Consider the following 20,464-nt stretch of genomic DNA (forward strand, 5'->3'; position numbering starts at 1 on the left):
TCTACACCAGTTTTGCCCACGCAGGAGACCCCTAGTACTTCTAGCGCGCCAATGCTTGTTACTATGCAATTGACGGCAGTAATGGATAACTCCATAGCAAATATTTGATCCAAAATGCCTGCATTTCAGAGAAAGCGCGATTGCTCTGTTTTAAACACTGTAGAGCAGGAGGGCGCTGATGATAATTGCTCTGTCATACCCTCACACCAATCTGACATGAGGGAGGTTTTGTCAGATGGGGAAATTTCTGATTCAGGTAGAATTTCTCAACAGGCAGAACCTGATGTTGTGACATTTAAATTTAAATTAGAGCATCTCCGCCCACTGCTTAAGGAGGTGCTATCTACTCTGGATGATTGTGACAACCTGGTCATTCCAGAAAAATTGTGCAAGATGGACAAGTTCCTAGAGGTTCCGGTGCACCCCGACGCTTTTCCTATACCCAAGCGGTTGGCGGACATAGTGAATAAGGAGTGAGAGAAGCCCGGCATACCTTTTGTCCCCCCTCCTATATTTAAGAAATGATTTCCTATGGTCGACCCCAGAAAGGACTTATGGCAGACAGTCCCTAAGGTCGAGGGGGCAGTTTCTACACTAGCTAAGCGCACTACTATTCCTATCGAGGATAATTGTGCTTTCAAAGATCCTATGGATAAAAGATTGGAGGGTTTGCTTAAAAAGATTTTTGTACAGCAAGGTTACCACCTGCCACCTATTTTGTGCATTATTCCTGTCACTACAGCAGCGTGGTTCTGGTTCGAGGAACTAGAAAAGTCGCTCAGTAGAGAGACTCCGTATGAGGAAGTTATGGACAGAATTCACGCACTTAAGTTAGCTAATTCCTTTATTTTAGATGCTGCTTTGCAGTTAGCTAGATTAGCGGCGAAAAATTCAGGGTTTGCAATTGTGGCGCGCAGAGCGCTCTGCCTAAAGTCTTGGTCAGCGGATGTATCTTCCAAGACAAAATTGCTTAATATCCCTTTCAAGGGTAAAACCCTTTTTGGGCCAGAATTGAAAGAGATTATCTCAGACATCACTGGGGGTAAGGGCCACGCCCTCCCACAAGATAGGCCTTTCAAGGCCAAGAATAAGTCTAATTTTCGTTCCTTTCGCAATTTCAGGAACGGACCGGCCTCCAACTCTGCAGCCTCTAGACAAGAGGGTAATGCTTCGCAAACCAAACCAGCTTGGAAACCGATGCAAGGCTGGAACAAGGGTAAGCAGGCCAAGAAGCCTGCTGCTGCTACCAAAACAGCATGAAGGAGTAGCCCCCGATCCGTGACCGGATCTAGTAGGGGGCAGACTCTCTTCGCTCAGGCTTGGGCAAGAGATGTTCAGGATCCCTGGGCACTAGAAATAGTTTCTCAGGGTTATCTTCTGGAATTCAAGGAACTACCCCCAAAGGGAAGGTTCCACATGTCTCACTTATCTTCAAACCAAATAAAGAGACAGGCATTCTTACATTGTGTAGAAGATCATCATCAGTTCCTAAGGTTCGCCTTTCTGGACAAACATTACCAGTTTGTGGCTCTCCCATTCGGGCTAGCCACTGCTCCAAGGATTTTCACAAAGGTACTCGGGTCCCTTCTAAGACCAAGGGGCATTGCAGTGGCACCTTACTTGGACGACATTCTGATACAAGCGTCGTCTCTTTCAAAGGCAAAGGCTCACACAGACATCGTTCTGGCCTTTCTCAGATCTCACGGGTGGAAGGTGAACATAGAAAAGAGTTCCCTGTCTCCGTCGACAAGAGTTCCTTTCTTGGGGACCATAATAGATTCTTTAGAAATGAAGATTTTCCTGACAGATGTCAGAAAGTCAAAACTTCTATACGCTTGTCAAGTTCTTCACTCTGTTCCACGACCTTCCATAGCTCAGTGCATGGAAGTAGTAGGGTTGATGGTTGCAGCAATGGACATAGTTCCTTTTGCGCAAATTCATCTAAGACCATTACAACTGTGCATGCTGAAACAGTGGAATGGGGACTATACAGACTTGTCTCCAGTGATTCAAGTAGATCAGAAGACCAGAGACTCACTCCGTTGGTGGCTAACCCAGGATCACCTGTCCCAGGGAATGAGCTTCCGCAGACCAGAGTGGTTCATCGTCACGACCGACGCCAGTCTAGTGGGCTGGGGCGCGGTCTGGGACTCCCTGAAAGCTCAGGGTCTATGGTCTCGGGAAGAGTCTCTTCTCCCGATAAACATTCTGGAACTGAGAGCGATATTCAATACTCTCAGGGCTTGGCCTCAACTAGCAAAGGCCAGATTCATAAGATTCCAATCAGACAACATGACGACTGTTGCTTACATCAACCATCAGGGGGGAACAAGGAGTTCCCTGGCGATGAGAGAAGTGACCAAAATCATAAAATGGGCGGAGGATCACTCCTGCCACCTATCTGCGATCCACATCCCAGGAGTGGAAAACTGGGAGGCGGATTATCTGAGTCGTCAGACATTCCATCCGGGGGAGTGGGAACTCCACCCGGAGATATTTGCCCAGTTGACTCAATTATGGGGCATTCCAGACATGGATCTGATGGCGTCTCGTCAGAACTTCAAGGTTCCTTGCTACTGGTCCAGATCCAGGGATCCCAAGGCGACTCTAGTGGATGCATTAGTAGCGCCTTGGGCCTTCAACCTAGCTTATGTGTTTCCACCGTTTCCTCTCATTCCCAGGCTGGTAGCCAGGATCAAACAGGAGAGGGCCTCAGTGATCTTGATAGCTCCTGCTTGGCCACGCAGGACTTGGTATGCAGACCTGGTGAATATGTCATCTTCTAGTACAGGGTCCATTCGAACATCCAAATATAGTTTCTCTCCAGCTGACGGCTTGGAAATTGAACGCTTGATTTTATCTAAGCGTGGGTTTTCGGATTCTGTGATAGATACTCTGGTACAAGCCAGAAAACCTGTAACTAAAAAAATGTACCATAAAATATGGATATATAAGATATATCTGTTGGTGTGAATCCAAGGGATTCTCATGGAGTAAGATCAAAATTCCTAGGATCCTTTCCTTTCTCCAAGAAGGTTTGGATAAGGGATTATCAGCGAGTTCTCTAAAGGGACAGATTTCTGCTTTATCTGTCTTGTGACACAAACGACTGGCAGCTGTGCCAGATGTTCAAGCTTTTGTTCAGGCTTTGGTCAGGATCAAGCCTGTTTACAGATCTTTGACTCCTCCCTGGAGTCTGAATTTAGTTCTTTCAGTTCTTCAAGGGGTTCCGTTTGAACCTCTACATTCCATAGATATCAAGATGTTATCTTGGAAAGTTCTGTTTTTGGTTGCTATTTCTTCTGCTAGAAGAGTTTCTGAGTTATCTGCTCTGCAGTGTAATCCACCCTATCTGGTGTTCCATTCAGATAAGGTTGTTTTGCGTACTAAACCTGGTTTCCTTCCAAAGGTTGTTTCTAACAAGAATATTAACCAGGAAATAGTTGTGCCTTCTTTGTGTCCGAATCCAGTTTCAAAGAAGGAACGTTTGTTACACAATTTAGATGTAGTTCGTGCTTTAAAGTTCTATTTAGAAGCAACAAAGGATTTCAGACAAACGTCTTCTCTGTTTGTCGTTTATTCTGGCAAGAGGAGAGGTCAAAAAGCTACTGCTACCTCTCTTTCCTTTTGGCTGAAAAGCATCATCCGATTGGCTTATGAGACTGCCGGACGGCAGCCTCCCAAACGCATCACAGCTCACTCTACTAGGGCTGTGGCTTCCACATGGGCCTTCAAGAACGAGGCTTCTGTTGATCAGATATGTAAGGCAGCGACTTGGTCTTCCCTGCACACTTTTGCCAAATTCTACAAATTTGATACTTTTGCTTCTTCGGAGGCTATTTTTGGGAGAAAGGTTTTGCAAGCCGTGGTGCCTTCCATTTAGGTAACCTGATTGGCTCCCTCCCTTCATCCGTGTCCTAGAGCTTTGGTATTGGTTCCCACAAGTTATGGATGACGCCGTTGACCGGACACACCAATGTTGGAGAAAACAGAATTTATGCTTACCTGATAAATTACTTTCTCCAACGGTGTGTCCGGTCCACGGCCCGCCCTGGTTTTTTTATCAGGTTTGATGAATTTCTTTCTTTAACTACAGTCACCACGGCACCCTATAGTTTCTCCTGTTTTTTCTCCTGTCCGTCGGTCGAATGACTGGGGTGGGCGGAGCCTAGGAGGGACTATATGGACAGCTTTTGCTGTGCTCTTTGCCATTTCCTGTTGGGGAAGAGAATATTCCCACAAGTTATGGATGACGCCGTGGACCGGACACACCGTTGGAGAAAGTAATTTATCAGGTAAGCATAAATTCTGTTTTTTTGAGATTCTCTTTTCTTGAAAAGCATTACTAATTTGTTGATCTCCCGTTTGGCCTAGCAACAGCTCCAAGGATTTTTACAAAGGTTTTTGTGCCCTTCTATCTGCAGTCAGCGTTCAGAGTATTGCAGTGTTTCCTTATTTGGACGATATCTTGGAACTAGCTCAATCCTTTTCATTTAGCAGAATCTCACATGAATCAACTGTTGTTGTTTCTTCGAAGACATGGTTGGAGGATCAATTTACCAAAAAAGTTCCTTGATTCCTCAGACAAACTTCACATTTTTAGGTTTCCAGCTAGATTCAGTGTCCATGTCTCTTTCACTAAAAAGAAAAGAGACAAAAAAATGGTTTCAGCCTGTCTAAGCCACTCCCTTCAGTGGCTATGTGTATGGAAGTTCAAGGTCTCATGATTGCAGCATCGGACGTGATCCTTTTTGCTCATTTTCATATGAGACCTCTTCAACTTTGTATGCTGCGCCAATAGTGCAATTATTATACTTAAATATGACAACTGATATTCTTAGATCCCAATACACAACTTTCTCTGACTTGGTGGTTAAACCACCACTCTATTCTTTAGGAGGCATCCTTTGTTCGACCTACCTGATCTGTGATCACCGCAGATGTAAGTCTTACAGGTTGGGGGTCTCTGACAGCACAAGGAGTTTGGAATCCTCGGGAGGTAAGTTTACCAATCAATATTTTTGAACTCCGTGCTCTTTGGCCTCTATTGAAGAAGGAGCCTTGTATCTGTTTTCAGACAGACAATATCACAACAGTAGCCTATGTCAATCATCAAGGGGGAACTCAAAGTTCCCTAGCCATGGTAGAGGTATCGTGAATACTTTCTTGGGCAGAAACCAATTCCTGCTTCATCACTGCGATTTACATCCCAGGGGTAGGCAACAGGGAGGCAGATTACTACAGTCGTCAGTTCCTACATCCAGGAGAGTGGTCTCTCCACTAAGATGTGTTATTTTGGATTATTTAACTTTAGAGCCTACCAGAAATAGATCTGATGGCCTCTCGTTTGAACAAGAAACTTCCCAGGTACCTTGCGAGGTCCAGGGATCCTCAGGTGAATATGATGGATGCTTTAGCAGTACCCTGGTCTTACCAGCCTGCTTATATATCCCCCTCTGGTCCTGCTTCCCAGAGTGATTTCCAAAGTCAAAATGGAACAGTCATTTTTTAATCCCGATAGCCCCAGCGTGGCCTCACAGAATTTGGTGTGCTGAGCTGGTCCGAATGTCCAGTTGTCCGCCGTGACCTCTTCCTCTAAGACCAGACCATCTGTCTCAAGGTTCCTTGTTCCATCCAGATCTAAACTTAATGACATGGAAATTGAACACTTAGTTCTTAGCCATTGAGGTTTGGTAAACTTTACCTCCTCGTGGTAGGAATGTATATACCATATGTAACCGCTCGTGGACTCTCGCCACCATGACAAAAATTAATTTTATCAGGTAAGTTCTTACATAAATAGTTTTTTCTTTCATTCTCTTTTAATCCTAAATATCACAAGGAAATACTAAATCTAGAATGTATTAAGTATTTCTGCATGACCACTTATCATTTTGCTTATTTGGTTCCAGAAAGGGTCATAAAACTTTCAGAGTTTCTCTGGTCGATTGGATTTGCTCTCTCATCCTTGTGAGCATTATAAGAAATCCTCACTTTTTAAGATGAGGGCTTGTTTTATTATTGCTAGGGCTTCTTTATGTATCAGATACAAGGAAGTCTCTACTGAACAATTCTGCAAGGCAACTACCTGGTCACATCCTTTTTACCTGTTGAATGTATGATGCTTCCCAATTAGGAAGGTCTTGAAGATGGTTTTGTAGACATAACTTCATTAGATATAGGAAAAGGGTTGTTTTATTCCTCACTCATAACTTATTATGAATCATTTTGTTACTAATTTAACAGTCCACATTTATATTATCACAAAAAGGAGAAAAAATGTATTCTTACTCAAAAATACATTTCTTGAAGCCGTCGGGTAGAGGAGGAAACATCTACAACAAAGAAAAAACAGCACAATTCTGATTCAAGGTATAACAAACTTTAATCACGCTTTTCAAGACAATAAAATTGCTCTTACTAGAAGTACAGTAGATAATTGCACATCATAAAAAGTCTGTCTGAAACCAGTCCATGCACTCTAGCTTGACCCTCATCCTCGGAAGTGGGTTACTGTGTTGCCAAATAGATCTTGCATGTTTTCTACTTGGTTACTATATTGCAACCAGATATAAAATGTTTCCTTTTCAGTTATAAGGGTAGGGTTACTAGAAATGACTTTTGGTAAGTTTCTGCTTTACTTCAAATGACTCAAAGGCGTATACCTACCAGTCAAGACTCCTTTTTATATGGATATTAAGATTTACATCTTTGTATGTTTTTAGCATGTATCCTCTGAAAAAGTTGGGATAATATGGAATATGCAAAAAACAAGCAAAAAGAGTCATTTGAAAATTCAGTTCACCCTGTAATATAATGAAAACACATTATTTGATGTTTTATTTTGTGAATTAAATGCATTTTTGAAAATCTACACTTATTTCAAATCTGATGACTGCAACACACTCCAAAAAAATTGGGACAGTCGACTTTTTATCACTGTGTAACATCACCTTTTCTTTTAATAACTCTTATTAAGTGTTGGGACACTGAAGACACCAGTTGGTTAAGTTTAGCAAGTGGAATTTTCCCCCATTCATCCATTATGTCTTCAGTTGCACAACCATGTGCTTGTAATCCGGGCAGAATGTGGTTTTGCGTTGTCCTGCTGGAAAATGTAGGGACGTCCCTGGAAAAAACGTCTGGATGGCAGCATATATTGCTCCAAAATGTATACATATCTTTCTGGATTAATGGTGCCCTCACAGATGTAAAAGTTACCCATGCCATGGGCACTGGTACACCCCCATACCATGACAGACGCTGGCTTTTGGACCTGACGCTGATAACAGCTTGGCTGGTCCTTTTCCTCTTTGGCTCAGAGAACACAACGGCTGTTTTTTACAAAAACTATTTGAAATGTTGACTTATCGGACCACAAAGCACAATTCCACTGTGCTACTGTCCATCTCGGATTAGATCGAGCCCAGAGAAATCGGTGGCGCTTCTGGACTGTGTTGATGTATGACTTCTGCTTTGCATAGTAAAGCCTTAACTTGTGGATGCAACGGCAAATGGTGTTGACTGACAAATGTTTACCAAAGTATTCCCAAGTCCATGTCAGGATATCCATTGAGGGATCTAAATTGATCTGAGGGATCGGAAATCACGCACATTCAGAAGTGATTTCGGCCTTACCCTTTATGCACCAAGATTTGACTGGATTTCTTGAATCTTTTCATTATATTGTGCACTGTAGAAGGTGAAATGCCCAAAATCCTATTGATTTGCCTTTGGGGGAATGTTGTTCTCAAAGTGTTGGATTATTGGCCGATGAATCTGTTGGCAGATTGATTGGCGAGCCTCAACCCATCCTTGCTCTTGAAGGACTAAGCCTTTTTGAGGACTCCTTATATACTATGATTACACTATTGCCTCACCTGTCTACCATCACCTTCTTATTTCAACTTGTCACATCACTATTGATCCTGTCCCAACTTTTTTGGAATGTGTTGCAGTCATCAGATTTGAAATGAGTGTATATTTTGAAAAATACATTAAATTTACAAAGTAAAACATCAAATAATGTGTTAATAATGTGTTTTCAATATAGTACAGGGTGAATTTAATTTTCAAATGACTCTTTTTGGTATGGTTTTTTTTTGTATTTTCCATACTGTCCCAACTTTTTCAGAATTGGGGTTGTATTTTATTATTTTTGCAATCCTGAATTTCCCATGTTTTCTTTTGATTTCTTATTAGTATATTCCATATGGTTTTAAGTTTTGTAGTCATTATTGTACCTGTAATTTGGATTAACTTCTATTTGTATTTTGTTACTATTGTTGTGAAGCACCTTTCATGAACAAGTGCTCAGTAAACTGTTCCATTTACCTGTGATACTGCTCTCATTTTAGGATTGGATACATTTTAAATGTGACCAGAGAAATAGACAACTTCTTCCCAGGGCTCTTTGCATATTACAATATCCGTGTATACGATGAAGAGACAACTGATCTCCTCTCCCACTGGAATGAGGCTTATCACTTCATAAACAAGGCAAAGTGAGTATTATTATTATCGGTTATTTGTAGAGCGCCAACAGATTCCGCAGCGCCAATTATCTGTGATTGTACTGGATATATTCTGCTGGCTTAGATTGTGAAGTTAAATAGAATATTTGTACTTATCTTATAGAGCTGGCATTGGTATGTATTGCATCAGTGAAGACTTAATTTGTGTCATAATTTGTGTCCTACAAGCCACTGCTGACACTGAGAAGTTGTGGTGTTTGAACGCTGGTGCACAAGGCACTCACAGCACATGTGTATGTCGCTGCAAAAGAAGCATTTTTGCTAATGGAAGTATTTTGCAAAAATGTTTCTATAGAAAAGGGAAATGCACTTGTACACATTTCAGTTTTTTATTTTAAAAGAATTTTTATTGAGAAAGTTGGGATTACACATAGACATCTTAGGTATCCACACAGGGATAGCTAGAGAAATAGACCTACAGGTGTAATACATAGTATAATACATAACTTAGGGTAGTCATACTCTTATACACAAGAAATGGTCAGGTATATATGTAAACAAGTATGTGTATGTTCTGAAAGAAAAAGTAGAGATCATTGCTAGTGTGACATGTAAAGAGATGTAACGGACTCAGGAGGTCTTCCAAAGGACCCTAAGTTAGTCAATTTGTTTCTCATTTTTCCTTTATAACACATTATAATGCTATATTTCCATGTCTCTAGTAGGGGGGGAGTGGGGACAGGAAAATCTTATGTTTTTTCAGTGGGGGAAGTTTTATTTCCAAGGAGCCCAGATTTTAATGTGTGTGTCCATCCTGTCTAGAACTGAGTAAGAGTATGATTCCATCTTTTGTAGATAGGATACTGTTGTGGTCATTTGTGATATGGAGGGGGGGATTTCTGTTTCTAGGCTTTTGCAATTTCCAGTTTAATAGCCATAAGTAAGTAGATGGCTAGTGATTTTTGATCTGGGGAGATTGCTGCAAAACTTAAGTGAAGGAGACAAGTTTGCGGGCTAAGCGTATGTGTGAGATTTAGAGGCCTATTTATCAAGCCGTCAACCGCAAATACCCTGGAATTCCGCAGTGTAATTGTGGCTTGCCTGATTCTCCTTAGTTATCAAACCCTAAAGACCGGCAAAAGTAGAATTTTGTGATGTAACATACGATCCGCCGGTCTCAGTCCGACACAGCTTGATGCTTACGTCACTACAGATTTTCCTAATGCAAGTTCGGCACTATCTGACTACTTTTGCAAATTATCAAATTTCTACCAGGTACGCTCTGCACTATTCCGGCCCAGCGTACCTGGTTTTCAATCCGCCGCCCTGGAGGCGGCGGATGCCATAGGAATCAATGGGAGTCTGAAAGCAGTAAAAGCTTATGTTCGCTGCTGCCCGCCCGATATCCCATTGACACCTACATTATACTTATTAACCTCTAATCTGCCGCCCCTAACATCGCCACCACCTACCTACATTTATTAATCCCTAATCTGTCGCCCCCAACGTCGCCGCCACTATACTAAAGTTATTAACCCCTAAACCTAAGTCTAACCCTAACACCCCCTAGCTTAAATATAATTTAAATAAATCTAACTAAATATTCCTATCATTAACTAAATATAAATATTTAATAACTACCTAGCTAAAATAAATACAAAAGTACCTGTAAAATAAAACCTAACCTAAGTTACACTAACACCTAACACTAGACTAGTTATGTGACTAGTTACTAGTTATGTGTAGTGTTATGTGAGAGTGACTGCATTACTTTTTAGAAATTTAAACTAAGGATGTGCGAGACGTTGCAATTGTTGTGTGTGCAGTAACATGGGTCCTGGGCAATAACTATAAGATTACCATGCAAAAGTACTTACTAGAGGTACCTCAATCATAAGCCGGGTACGCTTATGGAAATTAAGATCCATGCTTAGAAATAGAATTGGTACTTAGTTGATATTATTTCACTGTGGGCACAAACGGCAGGTCACCCGGAACAATGGTGTTACTCCAAAAGATATTTGTCAAGCACAACGTGCATCTTATTGCCGCAAAAATTTAGTTAAAATCCAATAATATTGACATAAATAAAGGTCCATACTGAGACCGCCAAATACGTTGAACAGTCTGAGGTCTGTTAAATATTTAAGCTACAGTTGCATTGCAATAATGCGGTCGCTCTTAAAGATACAGTGCATCTGTTTGTTATAGTACTAATACCAACCTTACTGATTGTCTCTATAAGTTGGATTATATTTATTTATTATTTTTGCAACCAAGAACTAGCTTTTGGTAGCCACCTGGGAATATACTGTTCCTGACCTAAACATTAAAATGATAAAGCCCATCAGCAGTGGGATATGAGAATGTATGAATAGTAATACACACATTCTTTTGATATACCATTTTGCCAACTTAGGGTTATTAATAATGTTCAGCGCCTATAACTTAGGAGCTTATTCATATTGTATACACCTATCTTTGAGCCTGAGTTGATTTCTATAATAATAGTAGTACTGTATATCTCATTTTCAATCCGGTATTATCACATTACCATACTACTAGATATATCGGTATACAAGCGCAAGTACCGTCTGTGTGCCTGCTTTTTAGTATCATCTGATGATCATAACATACTGTGAAATATTGGAAGTGCTAATAGACCTGATTTGTGAATATCCAAAATTACTGTATATTCTCACAGCTGGTACCACTTAAAGTACACCACTAATAACCTCCAACAAGAGGTAGTGGTAAGCACCACAACTGACTCAAATCTTGGACACTGTTTATTAGTATTGCACCAACATTATTATCTCCATCCAAACTTGAGGAGTTTAGTTGTATGTGAGTCTATTGGGAAATATTTTAACCCCAGCTATATTATAGTCATACACACCTAAATCTAGAGAGTGGCAGTATCGACTGATTGTGCACAGTCACTCAGATATCAGTAATATAGGCACTATCACAGGGACGGGCGGACCTGTTTGCCCATATAATTCCCTGCCATTTTGTCCTATTAAGATACCTACCCCCCTTTATTCCTCCTGAGTACACACCTTAGTCCAATTTACACATTGGGGTCACGCATTATAATTTTTGTCCCCAGACATTTTGACTGTGGGACTTCAGCCATTCCCATTTTCTCCTACTGTGGTTTTAATATATTTATTTTTTAGCATTAACATTAAAAGTTAAGTTTTAAAACCTGCCTTTTTTGGGCCTTTCCTTTATTAGTAGAATGTGGCTTATCCATTTAGTGATGTTGAGTGCTATTTAAGTACATTCTTTTCAATTGCGTCAGCAATTGTTGTCTTCCTCAACTTTTACTCAAATCTGTTCGTGGTTCCCAAAAAAGAGGGAACTTTCAGACCAATTTTAGATCTCAAATGCCTAAACAAATTTCTCATAGTCCCATCATTCAAGATGGAGACTATACGAACAATTTTGCAAGTGATCCAGGAGGGTCAATATATGACCACCATGGACCTAAAGGATGCGTATCTTCACATTCCTATCCACAAGGATCATCACCCTTTTCTAAGGTTTGCCTTTCTGGACGAACACTATCAGTTTGTGGCCCTTCCTTTCGGGTTGGCCACAGCTCCCAGAATCTTCACAAAGGTGCTAGGGTCCCTTCTGGCTGTTTTCAGGCCGCGGGGCATAGCAGTGGCGCCCTATCTGGACAATATTTTGATCCAGGCGTCAACTTATCATCTGACCAAATCTCACACGGACATCGTGTTGGCATTTCTAAGAACTCATGGTTGGAAAGTGAATTTAGGAAAGAGTTCACTAGTTCCACTAACAAGAGTTCCATTCTTGGGAACTCTGATAGACTCGGTAGAAATGAAAATATTTCTGACAGAGATCAGAAAGCCAAAGATTCTAAATACTTGCCGAGCACTTCAGTCCATTCCTCGGCCATCAGTGGCTCAGTGTATGGAGGTCATTGGATTAATGGTAGTATCGATGGACATCGTTCCGTTTGCTCACTTTCATCTCAGACCACTGCAGCTGTGCATGCTCAGACAGTGGAATCAAGAGACCAGAGACTGTCTTCTTTGGTGGTTGTCACAGGATCATCTGTCCCAGGGAATGTGCTTCCTCAGGCCAGCATGGGTAATAGTGACGAAGGACGCCAGCCTCTTGGGCTGGGGTGCAGTCTGGAATTCCCTGAAAGCTCAGGGTGTTTGGACTCAGGAGGAGTCTCTACTACCAATCAATATTCTGGAACTGAGAGCAATATTCAACGCGCTTCAGGCGTGGCCTCAGTTGGCTTTGGCCAAATTCATAAGATTCCAGTCGGACATTATCACGACTGTAGCATATATCAATCATCAGGGGGAACAAGGAGTTCTCTAGCGATGATAGTGGTTTAAAAGATAATCCGATGGGCGGAGGCTCACTCTTGCCATCTATCAGCAATCTATATCCCAGGAGTAGAGAACTGGGAAGCGGATTTCTTTCATGCAATTAGCAAGAGTCCATGAGCTAGTGACGTATGGGATATACATTCCTACCAGGAGGGGCAAAGTTTCCCAAACCTCAAAATGCCTATAAATACACCCCTCACCACACCCACAATTTAGTTTTACAAACTTTGCCTCCTATGGAGGTGGTGAAGTAAGTTTGTGCTAGATTCTACGTTGATATGCGCTCCGCAGCAAGTTGGAGCCCGGTTTTCCTCTCAGCGTGCAGTGAATGTCAGAGAGATGTGAGGAGAGTATTGCCTATTTTGAATGCAGTGATCTCCTTCTACGGGGTCTATTTCATAGGTTCTCTGTTATCGGTTGTAGAGATTCATCTCTTACCTCCCTTTTCAGATCGACGATATACTCTTATATATATACCATTACCTCTGCTGATTTTCGTTTCAGTACTGGTTTGGCTTTCTACAAACATGTAGATGAGTGTCCTGGGGTAAGTAAGTCTTATTTTCTGTGACACTCTAAGCTATGGTTGGGCACTTTGTTTATAAAGTTCTAAATATATGTATTCAAACATTTATTTGCCTTGTCTCAGGATATTCAACATTCCTTATTTTCAGACAGTCAGTTTCATATTTGGGATAATGCACTTGAATCAATTATTTTTTCTTACCTTAAAAAATTTGACTTTTTCCCTGTGGGCTGTTAGGCTCGCGGGGGCTGAAAATGATTCATTTTATTGCGTCATTCTTGGCGCGGACTTTTTTGGCGCAAAAAATCTTTTCTGTTTCCGGCGTCATACGTGTCGCCGGAAGTTGCGTCATTTTTTACGTTCTTTTGCGCCAAAAATGTCGGCGTTCCGGATGTGGCGTCATATTTGGCGCCAAAAAGCATTTAGGCGCCAAATAATGTGGGCGTCTTATTTGGCGCCAAAAAATATGGGCGTCGCTTTTGTCTCCACATTATTTAAGTTCATTTTTTCTTTGCTTCTGGTTGCTAGAAGCTTGTTCATTGGCATTTTTTTCCCATTCCTGAAACTGTCATTTAAGGAATTTGATCTATTTTGCTTTATATGTTGTTTTTTCTCTTACATATTGCAAGATGTCTCACGTTGCATCCGAGTCAGAAGATACTTCAGGAAAATCGCTGCCTAGTGCTGGAACTACCAAAGCTAAGTGTATCTGCTGTAAACTTTTGGTAGCTATTCCTCCAGCTGTTGTTTGTATTAATTGTCATGACAAACTTGTTAATGCAGATAATATTTCCTTTAGTAATGTACCTTTACCTGTTGCAGTTCCATCAACATCTAAGGTTCAGAATGTTCCTGATAACATAAGAGATTTCTCCAACATAGGTGTGTCCGGTCCACGGCGTCATCCTTACTTGTGGGATATTCTCTTCCCCAACAGGAAATGGCAAAGAGCCCAGCAAAGCTGGTCACATGATCCCTCCTAGGCTCCGCCTACCCCAGTCATTCTCTTTGCCGTTGTACAGGCAACATCTCCACGGAGATGGCTTAGAGTTTTTTAGTGTTTAACTGTAGTTTTTTATTATTCAATCAAGAGTTTGTTATTTTGAAATAGTGCTGGTATGTACTATTTACTCAGAAACAGAAAAGAGATGAAGATTTCTGTTTGTATGAGGAAAATGATTTTAGCAACCGTAACTAAAATCCATGGCTGTTCCACACAGGACTGTTGAGAGCAATTAACTTCAGTTGGGGGAACAGTGTGCAGTCTCTTGCTGCTTGAGGTATGACACATTCTAACAAGACGATGTAATGCTGGAAGCTGTCATTTTCCCTATGGGATCCGGTAAGCCATATTTATTACGATCGTAAATAAGGGCTTTACAAGGGCTTATTTAGACTGTAGACTTTTCTGGGCTAAATCGATTCATTATTAGCACATATTTAGCCTTGAGGAATCATTTTATCTGGGTATTTTGATATAATAATATCGGCAGGCACTGTATTAGACACCTTATTTCTTAGGGGCTTTCCCAAAGCATAAGCAGAGTCTCATTTTCGCGCCGGTGTGGCGCACTTGTTTTTGAGAGGCATGGCATGCAGTCGCATGTGAGAGGAGCTCTGATACTTAGAAAAGACTTTCTGAAGGCGTCATTTGGTATCGTATTCCCCTTTGGGCTTGGTTGGGTCTCAGCAAAGCAGATACCAGGGACTGTAAAGGGGTTAAAGCTTATAACGGCTCCGGTTCCGTTATTTTAAGGGTTAAAGCTTCCAAATTTGGTGTGCAATATTTTTAAGGCTTTAAGACACTGTGGTGAAAATTTTGTGATTTTTGAACAATTCCTTCATGTTTTTTCGCAATTGCAGTAACAAAGTGTGTTCAGTTTAAAATTTAAAGTGACAGTAACGGTTTTATTTTAAAACGTTTTTTGTACTTTCTTATCAAGTTTATGCCTGTTTAACATGTCTGAACTACCAGATAGACTGTGTTCTGAATGTGGGGAAGCCAGAATTCCTATTCATTTAAATAAATGTGATTTATGTGATAATGACAATGATGCCCAAGATGATTCCTCAAGTGAGGGGAGTAAGCATGGTACTGCATCATTCCCTCCTTCGTCTACACGAGTCTTGCCCACTCAGGAGGCCCCTAGTACATCTAGCGCGCCAATACTCCTTACTATGCAACAATTAACGGCTGTAATGGATAATTCTGTCAAAAACATTTTAGCCAAAATGAACCCTTGTCAGCGTAAGCGTGGCTGCTCTGTTTTAGTTACTGAAGAGCATGACGACGCTGATATTAATATCTCTGAAGGGCCCCTAATCCAGTTTGAGGGGGCCAGGGAGGTTTTGTCTGAGGGAGAAATTACTGATTCAGGGAACATTTCTCATCAGGCTGAATCTGATGTGATTACATTTAAATTTAAGTTGGAACATCTCCGCATTTTGCTTAAGGAGGTATTATCCACTCTGGATGATTGTGAAAAGTTGGTCATTCCAGAGAAACTATGTAAAATGGACAAGTTCCTAGAGGTGCCGGGGCTCCCAGAAGCTTTTCCTATACCCAAGCGGGTGGCGGACATTGTTAATAAAGAATGGGAAAGGCCCGGTATCCCTTTCGTCCCTCCCCCCATATTTAAAAAATTGTTTCCTATGGTCGACCCCAGAAAGGACTTATGGCAGTCAGTCCCCAAGGTCGAGGGAGCGGTTTCTACTTTAAACAAACGCACCACTATACCCATAGAGGATAGTTGTGCTTTCAAAGATCCTATGGATAAAAAATTAGAAGGTTTGCTTAAAAAGATGTTTGTTCAGCAGGGTTACCTTCTACAACCCATTTCATGCATTGTCCCTGTCACTACAGCTGCATATTTCTGGTTTGATGAACTGATTAAGGTGCTCGATAGTGATTCTCCTCCTTATGAGGAGATTATGGACAGAATCAATGCTCTCAAATTGGCTAATTCTTTCACTCTAGACGCCACTTTGCAAGTGGCTAGGTTAGCGGCTAAGAATTCTGGGTTTGCTATTGTGGCGCGCAGAGCGCTTTGGTTGAAATCTTGGTCGGCTGATGCGTCTTCCAAGAACAAGTTACTAAACATTCCTTTCAAGGGGAAAACGCTGTTTGGCCCTGACTTGAAAGAGATTATCTCTGATATCACTGGGGGTAAGGGCCACGCCCTTCCTCAGGATAGGCCTTTCAAGGCAAAAAATAGACCTAATTTTCGTCCCTTTCGTAAAAACGGACCAGCCCAAAGTGCTACGTCCTCTAAGCAAGAGGGTAATACTTCTCAAGCCAAGCCAGCTTGGAGACCAATGCAAGGCTGGAACAAGGGAAAGCAGGCCAAGAAACCTGTCACTGCTACCAAGACAGCATGAAATATTGGCCCCCGATCCGGGACCGGATCTGGTGGGGGGCAGACTCTCTCTCTTCGCTCAGGCTTGGGCAAGAGATGTTCTGGATCCTTGGGCGCTAGAAATAGTCTCCCAGGGTTATCTTCTGGAATTCAAGGGACTTCCCCCAAGGGGGAGGTTCCACAGGTCTCAGTTGTCTTCAGACCACATAAAAAGACAGGCGTTCTTACATTGTGTAGAAGACCTGTTAAAAATGGGAGTGATTCATCCTGTTCCATTAAGAGAACAAGGGATGGGGTTCTACTCCAATCTGTTCATAGTTCCCAAAAAAGAGGGAACGTTCAGACCAATCTTAGATCTCAAGATCTTAAACAAATTTCTCAAGGTCCCATCGTTCAAGATGGAAACCATTCGAACTATCCTTCCTTCCATCCAGGAAGGTCAATTCATGACCACGGTGGATTTAAAGGATGCGTATCTACATATTCCTATCCACAAGGAACATCATCGGTTCCTAAGGTTTGCATTCCTGGACAAACATTACCAGGTTGTGGCGCTTCCTTTCGGATTAGCCACTGCTCCAAGGATTTTCACAAAGGTACTAGGGTCCCTTCTAGCGGTACTAAGACCAAGGGGCATTGCAGTAGTACCTTACCTGGACGACATTCTGATTCAAGCGTCGTCCCTCCCTCGAGCAAAGGCTCACACGGACATCGTCCTGGCCTTTCTCAGATCTCACGGCTGGAAAGTGAACGTGGAAAAGAGTTCTCTATCCCCGTCAACAAGGGTTCCCTTCTTGGGAACAATTATAGACTCCTCAGAAATGAGGATTTTTCTAACAGAGGCCAGAAAGACAAAGCTTCTGGACTCTTGTCGGATACTTCATTCCGTTCCTCTTCCTTCCGTAGCTCAGTGCATGGAAGTGATCGGGTTGATGGTAGCGGCAATGGACATAGTTCCTTTTGCGCGCATTCATCTAAGACCATTACAACTGTGCATGCTCAGTCAGTGGAATGGGGACTATACAGACTTGTCTCCAAAGATACAAGTAAATCAGAGGACCAGAGACTCACTCCGTTGGTGGCTGTCCCTGGACAACCTGTCACGAGGGATGACATTCCGCAGACCAGAGTGGGTCATTGTCACGACAGACGCCAGTCTGATGGGCTGGGGCGCGGTCTGGGGATCCCTGAAAGCTCAGGGTCTTTGGTCTCGGGAAGAATTTCTTCTACCGATAAATATTCTGGAACTGAGAGCGATATTCAATGCTCTCAAGGCTTGGCCTCAGCTAGCGAGGACCAAGTTCATTCGGTTTCAATCAGACAACATGACGACTGTTGCGTACATCAACCATCAGGGGGGAACAAGGAGTTCCCTAGCGATGGAAGAAGTGACCAAGATTATTCTATGGGCGGAGTCTCACTCCTGCCACCTGTCTGCTATCCACATCCCGGGAGTGGAAAATTGGGAAGCGGATTTTCTGAGTCGTCAGACATTGCATCCGGGGGAGTGGGAACTCCATCCGGAAATCTTTGCCCAAGTCACTCAACTATGGGGCATTCCAGACATGGATCTGATGGCCTCTCGTCAGAACTTCAAAGTTCCTTGCTACGGGTCCAGATCCAGGGATCCCAAGGCGGCTCTAGTGGATGCACTAGTAGCACCTTGGACCTTCAAACTAGCTTATGTGTTCCCGCCGTTTCCTCTCATCCCCAGGCTGGTAGCCAGGATCAATCAGGAGAGGGCGTCGGTGATCTTGATAGCTCCTGCGTGGCCACGCAGGACTTGGTATGCAGATCTGGTGAATATGTCATCGGCTCCACCTTGGAAGCTACCTTTGAGACGAGACCTTCTTGTTCAGGGTCCGTTCGAACATCCGAATCTGGTTTCACTCCAGCTGACTGCTTGGAGATTGAACGCTTGATTTTATCGAAGCGAGGTTTCTCAGATTCTGTTATCGATACTCTTGTTCAGGCCAGAAAGCCTGTAACTAGAAAGATTTACCACAAAATTTGGAAAAAATATATCTGTTGGTGTGAATCTAAAGGATTCCCTTGGGACAAGGTTAAGATTCCTAGGATTCTATCCTTCCTTCAAGAAGGATTGGAAAAAGGATTATCGGCAAGTTCCCTGAAGGGACAGATTTCTGCCTTGTCGGTGTTACTTCACAAAAAACTGGCAGCTGTGCCAGATGTTCAAGCCTTTGTTCAGGCTCTGGTTAGAATCAAGCCTGTTTACAAACCTTTGACTCCTCCTTGGAGTCTCAATTTAGTTCTTTCAGTTCTTCAGGGGGTTCCGTTTGAACCCTTACATTCCGTTGATATTAAGTTATTATCTTGGAAAGTTTTGTTTTTAGTTGCAATTTCTTCTGCTAGAAGAGTTTCAGAATTATCTGCTCTGCAGTGTTCTCCTCCTTATCTGGTGTTCCATGCAGATAAGGTGGTTTTACGTACTAAACCTGGTTTTCTTCCAAAAGTTGTTTCTAACAAAAACATTAACCAGGAGATTATCGTACCTTCTCTGTGTCCGAAACCAGTTTCAAAGAAGGAACGCTTGTTGCACAATTTGGATGTTGTTCGCGCTCTAAAATTCTATTTAGATGCTACAAAGGATTTTAGACAAACATCTTCCTTGTTTGTTGTTTATTCAGGTAAAAGGAGAGGTCAAAAAGCAACTTCTACCTCTCTCTCTTTTTGGATTAAAAGCATCATCAGATTGGCTTACGAGACTGCCGGACGGCAGCCTCCCGAAAGAATCACAGCTCATTCCACTAGGGCTGTGGCTTCCACATGGGCCTTCAAGAACGAGGCTTCTGTTGATCAGATATGTAGGGCAGCGACTTGGTCTTCACTGCACACTTTTACCAAATTTTACAAGTTTGATACTTTTGCTTCTTCTGAGGCTATTTTTGGGAGAAAGGTTTTGCAAGCCGTGGTGCCTTCCATTTAGGTGACCTGATTTGCTCCCTCCCTTCATCCGTGTCCTAAAGCTTTGGTATTGGTTCCCACAAGTAAGGATGACGCCGTGGACCGGACACACCTATGTTGGAGAAAACAGAATTTATGTTTACCTGATAAATTTCTTTCTCCAACGGTGTGTCCGGTCCACGGCCCGCCCTGGTTTTTTAATCAGGTCTGATAATTTATTTTCTTTAACTACAGTCACCACGGTACCATATGGTTTCTCCTATGCTATTATTCCTCCTTAACGTCGGTCGAATGACTGGGGTAGGCGGAGCCTAGGAGGGATCATGTGACCAGCTTTGCTGGGCTCTTTGCCATTTCCTGTTGGGGAAGAGAATATCCCACAAGTAAGGATGACGCCGTGGACCGGACACACCGTTGGAGAAAGAAATTTATCAGGTAAACATAAATTCTGTTTTTGTTTCTGAATCCATCAAGAAGGCTATGTCTGTTATTCCTCCTTCTAGTAAACATAAAAAATCTTTTAAAAACTTCTCTTTATACAGATGAATTTTTAAATGAACATCATCATTCTGATTCTGATGACTCTTCTGGTTCAGAGGATTCTGTCTCAGAGATTGATGCTGATAAATCTTCATATTTATTTAAAATGGAATTTATTCGTTCTTTACTTAAAGAAGTACTAATTGCTTTAGAAATTGAGGATTCTGGTCCTCTTGATACTAATTCTAAACGTTTAGATAAGGTCTTTAAATCTCCTGTGGTTATTCCAGAAGTTTTTCCTGTTCCGAATGCTATTTCTGAAGT

General features: G+C 42.1%; 1 protein-coding gene across 1 annotated transcript in view; it reads left to right on the forward strand.

Moving 5' to 3' along the window:
• Positions 1-20,464, forward strand: part of SSH1 (slingshot protein phosphatase 1) — a 219,927-nt gene that overhangs the window by 170,009 nt on the left and 29,454 nt on the right. Inside the window, exon 12 of the mRNA XM_053702141.1 lies at positions 8,358-8,504. Within this exon, the coding sequence (XP_053558116.1) occupies positions 8,358-8,504 (147 nt within the window). The remainder of the gene's footprint in view (positions 1-8,357; positions 8,505-20,464) is intronic.

This window comes from Bombina bombina, chromosome 2 (assembly GCF_027579735.1).
Source record: "Bombina bombina isolate aBomBom1 chromosome 2, aBomBom1.pri, whole genome shotgun sequence".
Lineage (NCBI taxonomy): Eukaryota > Metazoa > Chordata > Amphibia > Anura > Bombinatoridae > Bombina > Bombina bombina.